Source organism: Myxozyma melibiosi (assembly GCF_037950935.1).
Source record: "Myxozyma melibiosi strain Phaff 52-87 chromosome Unknown BZA70scaffold_16, whole genome shotgun sequence".
Taxonomy (NCBI): Eukaryota; Fungi; Ascomycota; class Lipomycetes; order Lipomycetales; family Lipomycetaceae; genus Myxozyma; species Myxozyma melibiosi.
Window position 1 is genome coordinate 201704 of NW_027042930.1, and position 18411 is coordinate 220114.

The 18411-nt window shown below is 51.2% G+C and overlaps 10 protein-coding genes across 10 annotated transcripts; 7 read left to right on the forward strand and 3 right to left on the reverse strand.

The window, feature by feature from the left end:
• Positions 1-663: 663 nt before the first annotated feature.
• Positions 664-2293, forward strand: BZA70DRAFT_292115 (uncharacterized protein; the record flags this gene model as incomplete). The annotated part of the gene is made up of 2 exons (XM_064914353.1): positions 664-1032; positions 1097-2293. 2 exons carry the CDS (start codon positions 664-666, stop codon positions 2291-2293), a joined length of 1566 nt encoding a protein of 521 aa, XP_064765631.1.
• A 530-nt stretch (positions 2294-2823) lies between these two features.
• BZA70DRAFT_223743 (uncharacterized protein) lies at positions 2824-3390 on the forward strand (the record flags this gene model as incomplete). Its single annotated transcript, XM_064910196.1, has 1 exon — positions 2824-3390. A coding segment is annotated over one exon (567 nt), but the record flags the coding sequence as incomplete, so codon positions are not given.
• A 337-nt stretch (positions 3391-3727) lies between these two features.
• BZA70DRAFT_98291 (uncharacterized protein) lies at positions 3728-4758 on the reverse strand. The gene is made up of 4 exons (XM_064915587.1): positions 4542-4758; positions 4317-4457; positions 4189-4239; positions 3728-4122 (listed from the first exon to the last, which is right to left on the reverse strand). Exons 1-4 carry the CDS (start codon positions 4542-4544, stop codon positions 3862-3864), a joined length of 456 nt encoding a protein of 151 aa, XP_064765633.1. The 5' UTR covers positions 4545-4758; the 3' UTR covers positions 3728-3861.
• On the reverse strand, positions 4589-5393 carry BZA70DRAFT_285548 (RNA polymerase II transcription factor B subunit 5). The gene is made up of 3 exons (XM_064913748.1): positions 5330-5393; positions 5178-5257; positions 4589-5113 (listed from the first exon to the last, which is right to left on the reverse strand). The coding sequence occupies exons 1-3, from the start codon at positions 5346-5348 to the stop codon at positions 4988-4990; spliced, it is 225 nt and encodes a 74-aa protein (XP_064765634.1). The 5' UTR covers positions 5349-5393; the 3' UTR covers positions 4589-4987.
• Positions 5394-5508: 115 nt separating this feature from the next.
• BZA70DRAFT_285553 (uncharacterized protein) lies at positions 5509-7355 on the forward strand. Its single transcript, XM_064913749.1, has 3 exons — positions 5509-5903; positions 5980-6037; positions 6104-7355. The coding sequence occupies exons 1-3, from the start codon at positions 5695-5697 to the stop codon at positions 7073-7075; spliced, it is 1239 nt and encodes a 412-aa protein (XP_064765635.1). The 5' UTR covers positions 5509-5694; the 3' UTR covers positions 7076-7355.
• Positions 7356-7385: 30 nt separating this feature from the next.
• On the forward strand, positions 7386-9487 carry BZA70DRAFT_285554 (actin cortical patch). The gene is made up of 2 exons (XM_064913750.1): positions 7386-7527; positions 7601-9487. The coding sequence occupies exons 1-2, from the start codon at positions 7512-7514 to the stop codon at positions 9394-9396; spliced, it is 1812 nt and encodes a 603-aa protein (XP_064765636.1). The 5' UTR covers positions 7386-7511; the 3' UTR covers positions 9397-9487.
• On the forward strand, positions 9488-12125 carry BZA70DRAFT_261464 (pseudouridine synthase). Its single transcript, XM_064910898.1, has 2 exons — positions 9488-11780; positions 11841-12125. Exons 1-2 carry the CDS (start codon positions 9739-9741, stop codon positions 11953-11955), a joined length of 2157 nt encoding a protein of 718 aa, XP_064765637.1. The 5' UTR covers positions 9488-9738; the 3' UTR covers positions 11956-12125.
• Position 12126: 1 nt separating this feature from the next.
• BZA70DRAFT_297811 (amidase signature enzyme) lies at positions 12127-13922 on the forward strand. The gene is made up of 2 exons (XM_064914577.1): positions 12127-12223; positions 12291-13922. The coding sequence occupies exons 1-2, from the start codon at positions 12195-12197 to the stop codon at positions 13870-13872; spliced, it is 1611 nt and encodes a 536-aa protein (XP_064765638.1). The 5' UTR covers positions 12127-12194; the 3' UTR covers positions 13873-13922.
• BZA70DRAFT_285557 (P-loop containing nucleoside triphosphate hydrolase protein) lies at positions 13923-15991 on the reverse strand. The gene has a single exon (XM_064913751.1). It carries the CDS (start codon positions 15855-15857, stop codon positions 14010-14012), a length of 1848 nt encoding a protein of 615 aa, XP_064765639.1. The 5' UTR covers positions 15858-15991; the 3' UTR covers positions 13923-14009.
• A 191-nt stretch (positions 15992-16182) lies between these two features.
• On the forward strand, positions 16183-16886 carry BZA70DRAFT_99032 (uncharacterized protein). The gene is made up of 2 exons (XM_064915594.1): positions 16183-16541; positions 16611-16886. Exons 1-2 carry the CDS (start codon positions 16269-16271, stop codon positions 16797-16799), a joined length of 462 nt encoding a protein of 153 aa, XP_064765640.1. The 5' UTR covers positions 16183-16268; the 3' UTR covers positions 16800-16886.
• Positions 16887-18411: the final 1525 nt, after the last annotated feature.

Sequence of the window (18411 nt, forward strand, 5' to 3'; positions counted from 1 at the left end):
TCTAAACCTTCCGTTGGGAGCACAGTTCCTTCTTGTTCTCTTCTGCTTTTACTCACTGTACGGGCCCTGTTCATCAACGAATGGATGCTTTAGAATATATAACGTATATTCTATTATCAAGTGTATCTGTAAAGACTCTGTAAAGACTCAACAAAGGAAGTTTACTATTTTACATAAATAAGTCTTTATATTCTTTATGCTCAAGTTTACTTACTAACTACAGAAATCACCCCGCCACTCTACTCTCCACACAGCCCAGCAATCCTCCGCAGATCTCTCTTCTCATCTCCACCGCAGCCCAGTTGCTGCACACCGACCATAAATCAGATTCACCTTCATCATCCTACCCCCTTCCTCTGCACAACCAAAAGGGTCTTCTCGACCTTGTACGCGGGCCTCGTACTGAGCCGCACAGGTTGTGCAGCCGCCTCGAATAAGCGAACCCAAGCGGCGTGCAGCCACTGCTCGCGTCCACGTACAATTCCAGAGCCAGACACTGAACAACTACCGCGTGCAGCAGCAAGAGAAAGAGAGAGAGAGGTGCAGCAAGGAAGAAGGGACATGGCTGCTTGAGATTGAGTCAGAGATCTTTCATCGTCATCAGGTGCATCGCCGCACTTTTGCTCCTCCAGGCCTTCGTCAGACAAACAGAACTAAATAGCCATGGACACGCTGCCTTCACAGACTACGCAGGCCCCGAGCGGACCTAAGAGGCGCAACAGCGCTCTGATCAGGAAAAGTCTGTCTGAATTGCCTAGCATACGCGACGAGGACGGCGACGAAAGCTACTACAGCCCCAGCGACGACAACAACACCAACAACAACAACCACGACACAAGCTTTCTGAACGAGACTGAAAAGCTACAAGCACTTGTCCACGACCTGACAGACAAACTACGAGACTCTGAACGGCTTGCTTTGGTTCAGGAGCATGATCTTGAGTCGAAATCGCACGAGATTGAGTACCTCGCCGGCGAGTTAGCTGATGCCAACCGTCAGAACCAGCAGCTCACTCGTGAGCTCGAGCTAGAAGTATGTGTCGCAGTAGAGAAAATCCCAGCCTTTTTCGAAGCAGCTAACACGTCCGGTACTTTAGAAAAGTCTCGAAAACAAGAAATGGGCAGAGTTTGTGCCATCTGCCACCCAAGTCGCTCTTCCACCCACACCAGACAACGACAACCGCACCTCGGCCTCGTTCTCGCCCGACGACCAATCCTCCCGAACCCCCTGTGCAAACTGCGCGAGCAACCTGCGCGAGGTGGAAAACCTGCGTCTAGATCTGGCCGATATCCACCTCAAGTTACTGGCGGCCGACAAGGCGCACGCGGCCGAGACCGAAGACCACAGAGCGCAGATTGAGAAATACCGCGCCGAGTGCGCGAGACTGACGAGAGAGATCTCTGAGCTCCAGGAGTTTTTGTCAGATAAGTTTGAGACGATAGATAAAGATGGTCGGAGAAGAAACCGAAACTCAGGAGCGCCGGCGTCTTCTACCTTGGCCTACGAACTGGACGGGACCGGGCCGGCTTCGATCGACGACCTGATCAAGGAGAACCAAAAGCTGCAAGAAACAAACTCGGCAATGACGGAATACATCGAGCGTATAACGCAAAAGCTACTTGACAGTGCCGGGCTCGAGTATCTGCTCGAGTCTGAGTCTACCGCCTCGACCCCTCAGATGCCTAGCTCTACCTCACCTGAACTCTCACGACCGCCGCGAGAGCAGCGAATTCCGTCGGGATCTGACTTTCTTTCGGTGTCTGGCCCGCCCCCTGCTAAATCTGCAGCAACATCCCCCCAGATCTCATCGTCATCAACCTCTTCATCCCGGAGACGCTCCCGCATCGGAATCGGCATCAACATCGACGTGGCGAACCACGACTCTTTCTCCTCAAGCACCCTTTCCCCTGCCAAAAACAAATCGCCCATGACCGGCTCCCCGCACCTAAACCGCTCCGCAAGCACATCTGCAGCACAGCCAAGTTCGCCAGGCTACAGACGCGTCTCCTCGCACGGCCAAAAGATGCTTCTCCCACTCCGTCTGACAGACACGAAATCCTCACCGAACCCTTCGTCGACGTCGCCTAATCCCCCGCCGCAGCAGTTCGTCCCTCCCGCGGCGCCGCATAGGTCTGTGTCGGCGGAGAGCACGACGAGTACACCGAACCTCAATCTGCCAAAGAAGAAGCGGAGCAGCTGGTTGAATATCTTCGGCGGGTCGCCTGTCATTGGGAATTCGCCGACATTGCAGACTCCTTCAACGCCTACAGAAGATCAGAGTCGTCAGCAGTAGCTCTGCTAGTGCTCCTCTTTTATTCATATTTTATAGACTAAATGCCCTTCATATTTTCCTTTCTTCTATCTGTGTATATACCCCACGATTCTAAATCACCATCAATACAATACTTCCTACGCTTCATTGCAGAACAATCATAGGGTATTACATAACATCTCACTCATAATAAGGTTCCACCTCAAAACCCTAATGACCACAGTACTTGAAATTTTTTTGGTGTTTGGGACTGGGACTACGGCCGTTGATCTCTTAGCACACTGTGTATTTCTGCTGCTAGTTTTTGGAAAGCTAGAGGAACAGAAAAGAAAAGGAAAGAAAAGATGTCGGATACTAAGGATTTGGAGGTTAGCGGTGCTGTTGCTGAGGAGAAGCCTGTTGCTCCTGTTGCTGAGGAGGAGGTTGTTGAGAAGGTGGAGGAGACGAAGGAGGAGACGAAGGAGGAGGAGAAGAAGGAGGAGGAGAAGAAGGAGGAAGAGAAGGAGGAGAAGAAGGAAGAGAAGAAGGAAAGTGGATCAAAGTCCAAGATCGTGTCAGATCCATCAGTCCTGCCTGCGACCTCCGACCACGGACTCATCCTGAAGCAAGTCGAGTTTTACTTTTCCGACCAGAACCTCCCCCGCGACAAGTTCCTCTGGAAGACGACGAGCGCGAACGACGGCTGGGTGCCGATCTCCACGATTGCGAACTTTGCGCGCATGCGCCGTTTCCAGCCGTTTGAAGAGGTCGTGGCTGCGCTGCGCGAGAGTAAGGAGTTGCTCGAGGTTGACGAGGAAGGCACGAAAGTGCGACGGAAGGTGCCGATCAGCGCGCCCGCGCCGGAGGAGAAGAAGCAGATTGATTTGAAGTCGTTGTACGTCGAGGGCTTTGGCGAGGAGACGCCGACGAGTCAGTTTGATATCGAGTCCTTGTTTGAGAAGGCGAGCGGGCCTGTTGTGAAGCAGGTCCGGCTGCTGCGAGATTTCTCAAAGAAGTTTGTCGGGAGCGTGTTTGTCGAGTTTGCGTCGGCGGAGGACGCAAAGTCGTTTGCAGAGTCGAATCCCGAGCTCGAGTTCAACGAGAAGAAGCTCAAGGTTATGCCGAAGGAGGAGTTCTTGGCTGCGAACGGCGGCAAGGTTGGATTCAGTTTTGGAAAATTCGACGCGTTCCGAACCGAGAAGCGGAAGCGCAACGAGAATGGGGAGGATGGCGAAGGTGCGGGTGAGGAAGGCGGGGAGAAGAGGGAGAAGAAGAGGGGTGGGCGGGGTGGTCGCGGCGGACGGGGCCGTGGAAGAGGTGGACGGGGACGGGGACGCAGATGAGCGTGAATGTGATACGAAAAGTTGCAGATTTGTTTTGAAATTGGTTTAAATTTATCGTGTGATGTGTGTTTTTTGTATATGTATTTGTAATTGTCATGAACAAACGAGCCTTCTTTTCAATGTAAGATCTCATTTATCAGATGGGTAAAAGAGGACAGCTCTAGAATTACACAAAAATCACAGTAAACAAAAATAGAGCCAAGATATTGTACAAAAAGGGTAGCGAGAAAAGACATGAGAGATAATCAAAAACTAAGTGACCTCGGACTAATAACCACCTCTTCCACCTCTGTTCATGCCCCCGCGAAACTGCCCACCGCCGCGGCCGCCGCCGCGGTTATACCCGCCGCCGCGCTGCGAGTTGCCGTTGTGATTGTTGTAGCCCCGGTTGTTGTTGTATCCGCCGTTGCCGCCGCGGTTGCCGTAGTTTTGGTTGGAGTTGCGGTTTTGGCGGGATTCTTCGCGCTGTTGCTGGTTCTTTTCGCGGGCGAGTTCTAGGACTTCGTCTGGGACGCGCAGGCATTTGATCTGGGGGTGTTAGTTGTGAGATGGTGAGAAGGTGAGAGGGAGAAGAAGAGGAAAAGGGAAGCTTACGTTGTTTCCTCGAACATAGCACTCTGGTAGTCTGAAAAATCGAGTACCATCCTGTGGAGAACAGATCAGCATTGGAGTATAGATTGCGGATTCCACATCTCGCAGCAGGAAAATAAAGGTAAACTCACAGCATTCGTCTGGACAACTTCTTCCAGAGTCAGATTCATCCACGCATCACAGTTGACGAGATGGCCGTTCAATGTCTCGCCGCTCTTGAGCTCGACGAGCATCGGATGGCCTTGTGATATATTTAGGAGGGTTAGTGGCAGCTATATGGTGTTAGCGGCTGTGTATTCTTTTGCTCGTCTGCTGATGAAGCGACATTTCGGGCAGGGTAATAACAATATACTCACCATTTTTGTGCTTTTGTGGGTAAATCTACTGGTTGATAGCTCGCATCAAGACTTGGACTCGAGCAAGAGTTTTGTTTTGAAGTGAGAGTTTGCTCGTTCATGTTAATGTCACGTGATGGAAATGTGGGTTGTTGGATAATAGGTTACGTAATGTTTACATTTGAGCAGGAGTTAATTAAGAGAGGTCAAGAGTGCATTGATTGAAGAGGAGAGTCAGGATATGACTGAAGAGAGGGATTGAGATCGAGACAGACTGACGGAGTTGATGTAGGAGGGATGACTGTGAGGATGGAGATGCAGACAACTTTGCTGTGCTGCTGTGATCTGAAGATCAGTGAAGATCAGTATGTTCGGAAGAGTCGAGGGCGGAGAGCAGAGAGAGTAGAGTAGAGACGAGTAGAGAGTATCAGATATCAGCTCTTGGACTGCACATGCTGCCTCGATGTCTACTTCTCCGGGTTGTTCTCGAGCTCAGCCGGGTTGAAAGTGTTTTCCGCGAGCTGGGCGTCGAGTTGCCGTTTGACGTTGTCGACCTGGCGCTCGTCGATGACGAGATGCTCGTCGTCGAGGTCCTAGAGAGCAGTGAGTTAGAGGAAGTAGAGGAAGTAGATAGAGGAGCGAGAGGAGGGAGTGTACAGCTATTACGACATTATGGGACTTTGCGTCGATGTTGAGGACGAGGGACTTGATGGAGGGATCGCACTCTACGAAGACGCCTGGAGGAGTGTTAGTAGAAGTAATAGAAGTAGTAGATATACAATAAATACAACAAATATAGCAATACCCACCCTTAACAGCCCGAGGCATGGTTAATGATCTTTAATCTTCTATCTCAGCCTAATGACATCAGCTCCTCTCCTCTCGGATCCGTCAGAGCCGAGTTGAGGGTTCGGGCTTCGGATCCTTCGGGAAGCGTGCAGCTTATTTGTGCACCGCAACGTCACACAAATTAATCCCAATCGGGCCAAATTGACCCGTTTACTTACGGATTAGTGAGCGAGCGCGGTGGCGATTGGAGTCGCTCCGGCATCCCTTTGCAGACTTATATTTTTTGTCTCTGCTCCTCGACTTTCTTCACCACCACCAGCTTCTCCTTCTTCTACTTCTTCCTCTACGCCTTCTTCTTCTTCTTCTCTACTCGGAAACATCAGCTATGAAGTCCTTCGGCCTGCTCGCCGTGGCTCCTTTCCTCGCCTCTCTCGCCGCGGCCGCAAACTCCGTATGTTCTCTTCCTCGCCTGATCTGCCATCTTCCGCTCCTCTCCTCCTATTCTAAGCTCTCCTTGATTTCTCCTTCACAGGCCGTTTTGATCTCTAACTCGCCCTCGGCATATGGAAACCGCTTCTCCGTCGAGATCACAAAGTGCGTTTTACCCCCTCTTTCCAGCTCCTTCCTCTCCTATACCTCTCCTCCCAGCTGCCATACTAACTCCGTCCAGCGTCGACGACCTTCTCTCACCCTCCGGCGACGTCCTCGCCCAGGCTATCTCCCAGAAGGTGCTTTCTCTCCTTTCTCTTCACCTTACATCTCTTTTTGCTCACTATTCTAACTCTCATCTCCAGACAAACGAGTACATCCTGAACAGCGAAATCATCGACGCCATCTCCTCCGTCGCGGACTCCCAACTCATCCTTGATCCCGACACTGTCCAGTCCATCTCCTACATCTCCTACATCGCCCCCGCTTCTCCCGCCCTGGTTGCGCACTCTTCATCCTTGGAACGCTCCAGCGGCTCGTCTTTCCAAATCTCTCTCTCTTTCACCCCCCAGAGTATCGACAACGGCGCCAAGTCCTCCAATGCCGCAATCCTCCTACACTCCGGCCAAGACAGCGCGCCAGCGTTTCTCGCCAACCTCGCGGTTTCCGAAGATGGCTACGTTGTTCTTAAGGACAGCGTGAACAGCGAAGTCCCCGTCAAGTTCGAGTCCTCCGCCAACTCCGTCTCGGACTCGTGCGCAAAGACCTCAAACAAGTACTGGTGCGCCATCAGATCCCTGGCCTCCGGCTTCCAGACCAACACCAGATCTATCATCAACAACCTCTCTGGCGTCGACCTCCAGGAGCAACGATCCAGCCACAAGTCATCCGAAAAGCACTCTAGCCACAAGTCCAAGTCCAAGTCCCATCACGAGGAGCACTCTTCTGACGACCACAGCGCCCGCAAGTCCCACCGCAGCCAGCGCCACTCCTCTGGCCGCAACGAGAGCGCCGCTAGTCTTTTCAACGCCTTGACCCACTCTCTCTTTAGCTTCACCCTTCCTCTACTCATCGGAATCCTCACCGGCAGCGCGGTCGTCATGGCTTGCGTCTGGCTCTCTGATCTCATTTCCAACGCGTTCTTGAGATTCCGCTATGGCAGAGTTCCTGACTACGAGTACATCGTCGTCGTCAACCCTTCGGGAGAGAGACGTGAGTTCAGAGAAAAGAGCTATCATGACCTTCCCGACGAGGCCTATGACGTCTCGCAGCTGCCTCCTTACTCGGATGTCGAGCCAGAGTCTACCCAGGTTTCTGCTGACGCTCCCAGCAGCTAAGACTGCCTATTTTGTCAATTTGTTTGTTTTGTTCTATACCTTTTCCTTGCGTTTGTACAGCGGCGTGTCGCCATTGTCGCTCTATTATTCTCGTAGCGGAAGAATAAGGCGCTTTGGATGTCTGCCTATTCTGCTCTGTTTTCATGCCTTTTTTATTTCGACTAATGTGGAGTTTTGTGGCTAATTGTCTGTCTTTTGATTCTCAAATCGACATCTCAAGTATATATGGATGGATTTGTATATATTTCGTTTTATAAATATACCAATAATAGTAATCATATTGAACAAGTAAACAGATAAACACTTTGGGATCAAAGTGAGTTTAGGGCTGCGTCGAGGTCCGCCTCGAGCCGCCCGTTCACCAAAACATTGCGCAATCAACCACCTTGTTTGCTTACTTCCTTCTTCCTCCTCCTTCTTGCATCAGTAATCGAGCATGTCAATCACCAGAGGTATTTTAATTGTTTCTGTCTTCTTATTCCTATTCTCAACGCACTCCCCTCAGTCTCCTAACGCACTTCATAGAGTCGATCTGGGCCGCCCTGCCCTCGACCATCAAAGGCACACCGCTCCATCTCTCCTACGATCCCCGTACCAACCGTCTCGTCTATCCGAGCAACAAAGCCGTCATCCTCCGCTCTCTCTCAGATCCCAGCTCAAGCACCCAGTTTACCGGCCACACCGCATCCACCAGCGTCGCCAAGTTCGCTCCCTCGGGATACTACATCGCCTCCGGCGACGTCACCGGAAACGTCAAGGTCTTTGACTCCTCATCGACCACCGAAGATCCAGAGATCGTCAAGGGCACTTTTCCTATAATCTCCGGTCGTATCAATGATTTGACCTGGGACAGCGACAGTAAGCGGATCATCGCCGTCGGCGACGGAAAGGAGCGCTTCGGCCACTGCTTCACCTTCGACACCGGCAACAGCGTCGGCGAAATCACCGGCCACGCGTCGCAAATCAATGCCGCAGACATCCGTTCTGTGCGTCCGTTCAGAGCCGCGACGGCGGCCGACGACGCGGCAGTGGTGTGGCTCGCCGGCCCGCCTTTCAAGTTTGTCAAGGCTATTCGCGGCGAGCACACCAGTTTTGTCACCGATCTGCGGTTCTCGCTCGATGGAGCTTATGTCGTGAGTGTTGGAATGGACCGTCGGATTGTGATTTACGATGGTAAGGAGGGTGATGTGTTGGCGCGCGTCGACGGAGCTCATGATGGTGGAATTCTCTCGGTTGCCTCGGGCAAGAGCGAGGACGGCGCATGCCGCTTTGCTACCGCCTCCACCGACGGCTCGGTGAAGTTGTGGGAGTTCAAGGATTCGGCCGTCAGCGAGGTTTTCAAATGGAAGGTTGCAGACGACCATCTCTCTGGTGTCGTTTTCACTTCCACCACTACAGTAACCGCAGTCTCGCTGCCAGGTGATATCTACACGCTTTCGGAATCGTCGGCCACGCCTTCCGAGACTCTCTACGGTCATCAGAAATCGATAACGGCGGTTAGCGTCACTTCGGACTTGAAGAGCATCTATACGGCTAGTTATGATGGCCGAGTCGTGCAATGGAACGCTGCTACGGGTGAGGCGAAACTTGTCTCTGGAAGCGGACATAGCGGATTGATCACAAACATTGTCGAGACCGGGGGTAAATTCTACACTTCTGCCTGGGATGACACTATCAAGTCCTTCTCAGCCGAGGAGTTTACCTCTTCCTCGCTGTCGACTCCGGCCCAGCCGAAGAGTCTCACTGCTGCGGGAGAGTACCTTATCCTCGCTACCGAGACCGCTGTGTACACTTACGACTTGAGCATGAAGCAGGTTGCCTCATGGAGCAGCTCCTCAATTACCGCCGTCTCTGCAAACAGCTCCGTCGCAGCCGTCGGCTCGCAGTCCGGCGCCATCACCCTTCTCTCCGTGCCCGATCTCAAGCCTCTCCCGACCGCCATCGCTCCCCTCCGCGCCGCCGTCAGCACTGTCTCTCTCTGCCCGCTCACCGACTCCGACGGCCGCCTACTCCTCGCCGCAGGCGACACCACCGGCAAGATCGCCGTCATCAACGTCACCGACGGGTCCGTCGTGACCACCCGCTGGGCGTTCCACACCGCGCGCGTGACCTCGATCTCGTGGCGCGCGGACGGCAAGTACGTTGCGACCGGAAGTTTGGATACGAACGTGTTTGTCTACAGCGTCGATAAGCCGGCGAAGAATGTCAAGACTTTGGGAGCGCATAAGGATGGCGTTAATGCTGTGGCGTGGGTTGGGGAGGGTAAGATTGTGAGTGTGGGTGCTGATGCTTGTGTTAAGCTGTGGAACGTGGCTTTGTAGAGATGTATAGATATGTAGTTTTGTCTTCTTTTTGTATTTCGACTTTTGAGTAATATACAATCAGAACTATCAGGATATCAATTAGATGTTGAGTGGCTTTATCAAGGTATTGTTAACAATTCATGATAACTTACATAACCCCGCCGCACAGCTCCACAACTCTAATCGCAGGTATTTTTTATTTTCCAAAAAATTTCTCGCAGTTGTTTGTGATTTTTGAGGAAACTAAGCACTGGAATAAGCCAGGTACATATAAAGAGAGTACCTGTCTCTTCCGTAATCAGATCACCTGTACAAAAAGTTATATCTCAATCGCATACACCCCGCTTGTCGCTCAGCACGATGAGTAAACGCTCCGCAGAACACGCTGAAGACCCGCTACTGAAGCGCGCAAAGACAGATGAATCCGACGCTGCTCCGGTCGAAGATTCGCAGACTGTGAACGGCAGCGCTTTGGACGGATTTGGAGAGAAGGGGGTTATGGAGACTGATGTCGGGATCACAGAGTATTTGGGCTCACACACTGGAGTTCTGGGATTGTTGAAGCAGCGGTATACTGATTTTTTGGTGAACGAGATCTTGACTACGGGGAAAGTTCTGCATCTTGAGCATATTCCTGTGCAAATTGAGGTTTCGAAGGAGAAGAAGGAGAAGAAAGAGGAGGGGGAGGATAGTAAGAATGGTGACGAGAGTAAAGAGGCAAGCAAAGCAACAGCGGCAGCAACACCAAAAAACTACGTCGTGAACGCAGAGTCGGAGGCCCAGCTCCGCGAGATCTTGGGCGAAGAATGCACACTTGCTGCGCTCGAGATCCTGTCGAGCGAGAAAAATACAAAGACAGAGTACACGTCAACCAAGGAAGTCACGGAGAAAGCCACGCGCGGGAAGATTCACCAGCTGATCCGATCTGCGTACGGCAGCCTGATTGAGTCGTCGACCACGGCGGAGAATAAGTTTTTGCTGCGCAAGTCTGGTGGGAAGAGTTCGCGAGTGCAGGCGGGAGGGCAACGGAATGGTGGGCGGGGGGATAACGGGATGCGGATCGATCCGTACGTGATTGAGCATGCTGGCGATCGGAATCAGTATATCGAGTTTAGTATATACAAGGTCAACAAGGAGACGATGGATGTCTGCCGGTTGATCTGCAAGTATCTGCGAAAAGATCCGAAATCAATCACGATCGCGGGCACAAAAGACCGAAGAGGTGTGACTGTCCAGCGAGCGACGATGCGTCAGATCGGACTCGATCGGCTCGTGAACCTCAACAACGCGCTCAAAGATATCGCGCTCTGTGACTTCAGGTACACAAACAGGATGCTGAAGCTAGGCGAGCTGATGGGCAACGAGTTTGTTATTACAATCAGAGATGTCCGGTTACCAGGCAGCGCAGACGCGGCTGACGCACCTGTGGAAAAAGTCCAAGCGGCCGTCAATCAGGCGCTGTCGTCGCTCAGGGATACTGGATTCATCAACTACTTTGGCATGCAGCGCTTCGGAACGTTTTCCATCTCTACCCACCAACTCGGCGTCCATATCCTCAAGGGAGACTACGCAAAAGCCGTGCGATTAATCCTCTGTCCGCAGGATCTGGCTACGGAAGAGTCAAAAGCTGCGCGTGAGCAGTACGCAAAGGATCCAGAGGACATCGATGCGATCGTGAAGTTGATGCCGAAACACTGCACCGCTGAATGCGCAGTGCTACGCGGGTTGCAGAGGAACTCTACAGATATGCTGGGCGCGATTATGCAGATTCCTAGGAATCTGCGGCTGATGTTTGTCCATGCGTACCAGAGTTATGTATGGAATAGCGTGGTGTCGACTCGGATTCAAAAGTATGGCGTGAAGGTGCTCGAGGGAGATCTAGTCATTGCGGAAGATCATAAGGATAAACTCGATCCTGCGTTGACGGTCGCTGACGCTGACGATGGATTTGAGGAGGATGTGCTGCAAGAGCGGGAAGCAGAGGTGCGTGCTCTTACGAAAGAGGAGGTCGAGTCTGGCCTGTACTCGATCTACGATATCGTGGTTCCATCTCCCGGATTCGACGTCGAATATCCTGCTTCGTTGCTCGAAATCTACAAAGACATCATGTCGCGCGACGGCCTGGATCCCAAACACATGTACCGCAACGTCAAGGAATTCTCCCTCTCTGGCGCGTACAGATATATGCTCTCCAAGCCCTTGAGTCTAGAATGGGATTTCCGACGACACGATAACCCGCTCCAGCAGCTCGTCAACACCGATCTCGAGATTCTGGAAAGTAAAGAAAAAGGAGTGGACTGCTCGCGTGTTATCGAGCAGGAAGCTCTGGGCGATGGTTCGAGACTGGGACTGGTGGTGAGAATGAAGCTCGGCACTGCTCAGTATGCTACTATGGCTTTAAGGTATGTTTTTTGGATCGAGTCTTGCTGTTAGAATGATTTGACTAATGATTTTTGTTCCAGGGAGGCTATGAGGATGGAGACGTCAAGAAGAGGCGACATGCTCCATGTTCGGTTGCAAGGTACCGCCAAGCGTGACAGTGCGGAGGCCGGTGCAGAGAGCACCCCGTTGTTGTAGACAATGTAGATATATTGTATTATATACTCGTGGATATGAATTCCATCATGAATTGCATTCAATATACGATTGTGAAGATGGTAATCTGTAGGGTTGAAACAAAGAAGTCCGCTTATCTTATCAACTTTTGAGTTCAGAGCTTATTGCTATCGGATGTTCATCATCGGACCTCGAGGTTAGAACTAGAACTAGGAAGCTGCCTCGACAAACAAACACCAGCAGAGCGCAATTAGAGCACAATGTCTGTAGCAAAGTTACCTGAGACGATGTGAGTATTTCATTGAGTTTGCAACTGTCTTATTATCGCTGTATTGATCTCTAACGCGCTCCTGCAGCTCGTTCACCGAGGACAAACTTGACAAGGTCGCAAAGTCCCTCGGAGTTACCATTCCGAAGAAAGACGCAAACGCGTACCAGATCCTTCTATCCGGTCTTGAAGATCTTGCAAAAGTGATTGAGGATGAGGAAGATTATCTCCCCTATGTCGATCTCGAGCGGTTTCCGAGAGAGAACGTGCATCAGCCCGAGACTAATGAGTACAATGCCTGGGCGTACAAAGTGACAATTAAATCGCAGTCGGCTGAGGACGCAAAGGGGTTGCTGGCGGGTAAAACGATGGCGATCAAGGATAATGTGAACATTGCTGGTGTTCCGTCACTGCTGGGAACCGACGTGATTGAGAAGGGCAGCTTCGTGCCAAAGTACGACGCGACTATTGTTTCCCGGGTTTTGGCCGCGGGGGCTACGATTGTCGGAAAAGGCGCCTGCGAAAACTTCTCAATGAGCCCGTCGTCGTTCACCAACGCGTACGCGTTCGTGAGCAACCCATATGCGGACGGGTACAACGCCGGAGGATCGTCGAGTGGCTGTGCGGCCTTGGTGGCCGCTGGAATCGTCGATATGGCCGTCGGCGGAGATCAGGGTGGATCGATTCGGATTCCTGCATCGTACTGCGGCCTCGTGGGCTTGAAGCCGACGTATGGATTGGTTCCGTACACTGGAATTGCGTCGCTGGCGTTCACTGTTGATCACACTGGCCCGATGACTCGTACTGTTCTTGACAACGCGCTGTTCTTGCAGGCGATCGCCGGCGCAGACGAGTACGATCCCCGACAGCTTGGTCTTCCGACGCCTATCCCCGCGTACTACGACGAACTTGTAAAGTTCAAAGACGCCCCCGCGCAAGCCGCCAAGAGCTTCAAGATCGGCCTGATCCTCGAGTCGTTCGACATGCCGGGCCTCGACGAGCGCGTCATTGCAAAGGTCAAGGAAGCAGCGAAAGCATTCGAGACCCTTGGCGTCGACATCACGGTCTCGGAGATCTCGATCCCGATGCACGCAAAGGCGCCCGCGATCTGGTCGATTGCCGCCCGCCAAGGGTTTTCCGAGCACGGTCTGCGCGGACAGAATCCGGTGAACTTTGGTGTGCACGATAAGGAGGTTCCGGAGTTGTTGGCGAACTGGGATCAGGAGATGTTTGATAAGCTTGCGCTCAAGAATCCTGCGGCGACCAACACCCTTTTGGGAGGACAGTACATAAGAGATTCGCGCCCGGGGTTGACGTCCAAGGCGCTCAATCTTGCGCGAAAACTGAAAGACACTTACAACGCCGTCTTTGACGAATACGATGTTCTAATCACCCCTTGCGCTCCCACTCCCGCAAACTACAAATCAAAGCTCGAGGACGACATCATGACGAAGATGTCAAAGGCCGTCGGCACGACGATCAACACGATGCCGTTCAATATCTCGGGCCACCCGGCCATGAGCTTGCCGATCGCACTGATGGCGCCGGTGGAGGATGAGACGCTCAAGTTACCGATTGGAATGCAGTTGGTGGGAAAGTCGTTTGATGAGTTGAAGGTGTTTAAGGCTGCCTTTGCGTGGGAGCAGAGCATTGACTGGAAGAGTTTTTGATTTTGATAGACTATAATATAATCTAGATTAAGAAACTACAATAAGCAAAAAGTGGAGACCCAAAACTGCCAAAAAGTATATCACAATAAATCCGGACTGTTCTGATAATAACGAGTACATAAGTGAATAAGAGTCCATCAATACTTGCCGTTGCTGCCTGTGCTAACAAAACTATTCTCCCTCGGGGTCATAAAAGGGCGTACTTCATCTGGTCTAAGACGTAAGCTCTTTAGCAGAGATTTCTGAGTACTCTTGCTAATATCCAGCATCGTTCCCTGTTCCGCTCCCAAAGTTTCACCAGCACTCTCGATCAGCTCCTTCAAAAACTTGAGTTTACCAATCTGATCTGGGAGTTTCAGACGGGAGGAGTAGTATCCCACCAAGGAAGTGATCGTAGATGCGATATCAAGCCCACCCTGCTCAAGTTGAGATTGGCCTCTACGTCGTGTAGAGATGATTTTGTTTTTATGGATTCTCTGATCCTTGAGAACCACCTCCTTTGCGATATTGTTGATATATTCCGCCAGTGCTGGGTCGGTGTTGTACACCAGCTTTTGCGTGAAATTGACACCGTTCTTCACAAGGTCCAAGAAGAAACTGCGCTCTCTATGAGACAAGATCACAGTACCGGCGCCGTCATTGCCTGCACGTCCGGTTCGTCCGGTACGATGGACATACGTCTCAAAGTCACTCGCCATGCCGATCTGGAATACCTCCGTGACTTTGCTGATGTCGATTCCGCGGGCGAGGACATCTGTAGAGAGCAAAACCGCCGATTTGGCCCTTTTAAACTCTTCCAGATTTCTCAGACGATTAGACTGAGACATGCGGGATAACATTTTCGTCACAGTCATCATAGGATTAACCTCTTTCAAAATTTCGTGAACGACAGCGGAATAATGCTTGACCTCCAAACCCGTGCGCATGAAGACGATGGCTTTGTATCCTTTGGACGGATCTTTCACCACCTCTTCTGCACGCTGTTGCAGCAAGCTGACCAGAGGCTCCATCTGGTCACCGATACGCTTCACGTGGATGACTGTCTGAGGAATTCTTTTGTAGGCGGGAAGCGCTTCTTCCCCTGAAGTCCGGAGTACCAAGAAGTTCTTTCCCATCTCATTTTTGGCGATGTTGATGACGTCCTCGCGAATGGTGGCAGAGAACATAAGCGTTTGCTTGACATTAGCAACTCCGTTAAGCAAGGTATTGATCTCCTTCATGGTCTTTTCAAATCCACGGTCCAGTAGAGAATCGGCCTCATCATATACTTTCGTCCTGACGAATCTGAACATGTCCTGGTACTGACTCATGTCATCAGCGAGGCGTCCTGGAGTTGCGACGATGATGTCACAGCCCTTGGTCTTCGAGCCGTAGATTTCATCATATTTTAGCTTTGCCGACACGCCTCCAGTGACCGCCGAAACCCGCGGACACGCTAGTTTGTCTTCCGCAGCAATGACGTGGCAGATTTTTTCGACCTCTGTTTTGATCTGGAACGCGAGCTCGCGAGCCGGCGTGATGATCACAACTTGAGGCCTTGCGACCTTATGTCTGGTGTCACGTTTCGCTTTGTTCTGAGCGTACACTTCTTGGATAATCGGAGTCAGGAATGCCACCGTTTTACCGGTTCCGGTATGGCTCTGAACGACAGCGTCAGAACCCGCGGTCCTGGGGTTCAAAAGATACGGCAGGACTTTCCGTTGAACGTCGGTCATCTTTGTAAATCCCATGTGCTCGGTGAGTCCTCTGACAATCAAAGGGTCCAATTGAGTGAGATCCTCAAATTTCTCATACTCCTTGCTCGCTTTCATATCGGTCACCTCAGGCTCCGAGTATGCGTCGGTAGAATTCATACGCGACATACAAGACGACAGAGGGATGGGGAGCGACGGAGACATGATAGAGGGCGGAGAGCAGAAAGCGGTGGCAGCCTTCGGCGAAGAAGCTGGAAGGCGGCGGCTGGCTCGGGTAAGAGTTCTAATCATCTTCTTGCCAGTAGAGAGAAGACAAAAAGAACGGCGAGATTAGTAACTAGTAAAACTAGTTATCCAGAGAGAATTGAGTAGCAAAACAATTCTGCTATCAGGCTCTGGCGAGAGAAAGTTGGAACAGCGCGGCGCGCAGATTTTATCCCGAAAAAATAATTCAGAAGTTGGGAGTTTGGCAGAAGTTAAAATAACTTATTGAAGTTTAAAACCAATTTGTCATGTTTTAGTCAGCTTCTTTTGATGCTCAAAACGCTGACCGCATTAAAGCCTCAAAACAACATGCCTCTGGCTGCTGGTGCCGGTTGTTTGATTCCTCTCTCGTTGCTGTAACAATACAAATTGTAAATCAAGGCAGCCCGACACTGGCATCGCTCAACACAGCTCCTGTTGGTTCTTTTATTTCACGCAATGTCTAGCCTTGAGAACATATTTGATGACTCGGACCCTGAGGAGGAGTTGGAGGAGTCCGGGGCCCCCGACGACGCCAGCAATGCGCCATCGCGGCAACGTGGTCGTGGCAATCAATCAGCCGGCCGCGCGACCGAGAACGACGAAGACGATGCCGACGAGGGTGAAAATGACATTGCGGATGAACCGCAGAATGATGACGAAGAGGACGATGAAGAGGACGATGAAGAGGACGACGAAGATGACGAAGATGACGAAGGAGAATCTGGAGGTGTATGTTCAACCTAGCAAGAATGCGATCTCAGATCTGGAACTTCTACTAACTACTACTCATCTCTGCAGAGACGGCGAAAGAGACCTCGCAAAGAGCGTAGGAATCAGTTCCTCGATGTCGAAGCCGAGGTAGACGAGGACGAAGAAGAGATGGAAGAAGACGAAGACGAATTAGGAAGAGAAGGTGATTACTCTGCAATTATATTCTTCATGCGCTCGATCCGATTACTGACTGTCTTTATTTTCATTTTGTTATAGATGGCTTCATTCAGGATGCTGCTGAAGGCGATGATTTTGGTCGAGGCGATGATCGTCTGCATCGTGAGGTGGATCGTCAACGAGCCGCCATCGCCGAAGAAGACGCTGAGAGGCTCGCCTCTGAATATCGTGAAAAGTACGGACGCTCGGCGACTTCAAAATTCCGTGGCGATATGAGCATTGTGCCCCAGCGACTTCTCGTTCCTTCGGTTGCTGATCCGAATATCTGGGGTGTGAGATGTAAAACTGGAAAAGAAAAGCAGATCGTGAAGACGATCTGGCGGAAAAAAGCCAGTCTGCAGTACTCCAAAGCGCCCGTTGAAATTCTCTCGGCTTTCCAGCGTGACAACTTCTCAGGATATGTCTACGTCGAAGCTCGCAAACTGCCTGACGTGGAGTATGCGCTCAAAGGTATACCCAACGTTTATGCCAGACAAATGATCCTCATTCCCGTCACCGAATATACAGATCTTCTTCGTGTCAACAAGGGAGCCGATACCGAGCTAGTGCCTGGATCGTATGTCCGCATCAAGCGTGGCAAATACCAAGGAGATCTGGCGGTGGTGGTCGACCTGAGTGAGAACGGCCTGGAGGTTCAGCTCAAGCTTGTTCCTCGTCTGGATTACGGAAGAACGCAAGATATTATGAGCCAAGTGGGCCCTGACGGAAAGAGAAAGCGGCCTAATCATTTAGCGTCGAGAGCAGCGCCTCGTCTGTTTTCTCCTATGGAGGCGCGTATGGCTGACCCCAAGAACTTTCAGCAGCGACAGACTAGGGACAATCACTATATCTTCCAGGGAGAGGAATACGTTAATGGATATCTGATTAAAGATTTCCGATTGACGATGGTGATGACTGAGAACGTTGAGCCCAAACTTGAGGAAGTCACCAGATTTTCTTCCTCCCAGGATGATGAGGGCGTTGATCTGCAAGCTCTTGCCCAAAGTTTGAAGCAATCGTCTTCCACTGCTAGTTTCCAGGCTGGAGACCATGTCGAGGTTCACGAGGGTGAACAGACTGGAGTCCATGGTCGTGTTGTGTCTTCAGATCGTGACATTGTTACTGTCCGCGCCGAAGAAGGTGACTTGCGAGGACAAGTTATTGAGATCCCCGCGAAAAGTTTGCGAAAGCGCTTTAATCAGGGTGATCATGTGCGAGTCATTGGAGGTAAATACAAGGACGAAACAGGTATGGTCGTGAGAGCCAAGGACGATGTTGTGACGATTCTCAGTGATCTCTCGATGCAAGAGTTCACCGTTTTCTCCAAGGATCTCAAAGAGGCTTCTGATATCGGAGGCAGAAATGTTCTCGGAAAGTACCAGATTCACGATTTGGTACAGTTGAGCGCAAACAATGTTGCTTGCGTTGTCAAAATCGAGCGTGATGCTTTCAGAGTGCTGAATATCAATGGCGTCGCTCAGACTATTCTCCCGTCAGCTATAAGCATGAAGGTCGAAAACAAATTCTCTTTCGCAACTGACCACAATGGTTCTGAGATCCGAGTGGGCGACACAGTCAAAGAGATTGACGGTAACGGAAATCAGGGTGTTATTCTTCACATCTATCGAACCTTTGCGTTCATTCACAATCGTTCTCAGAGTGAGAACTCTGG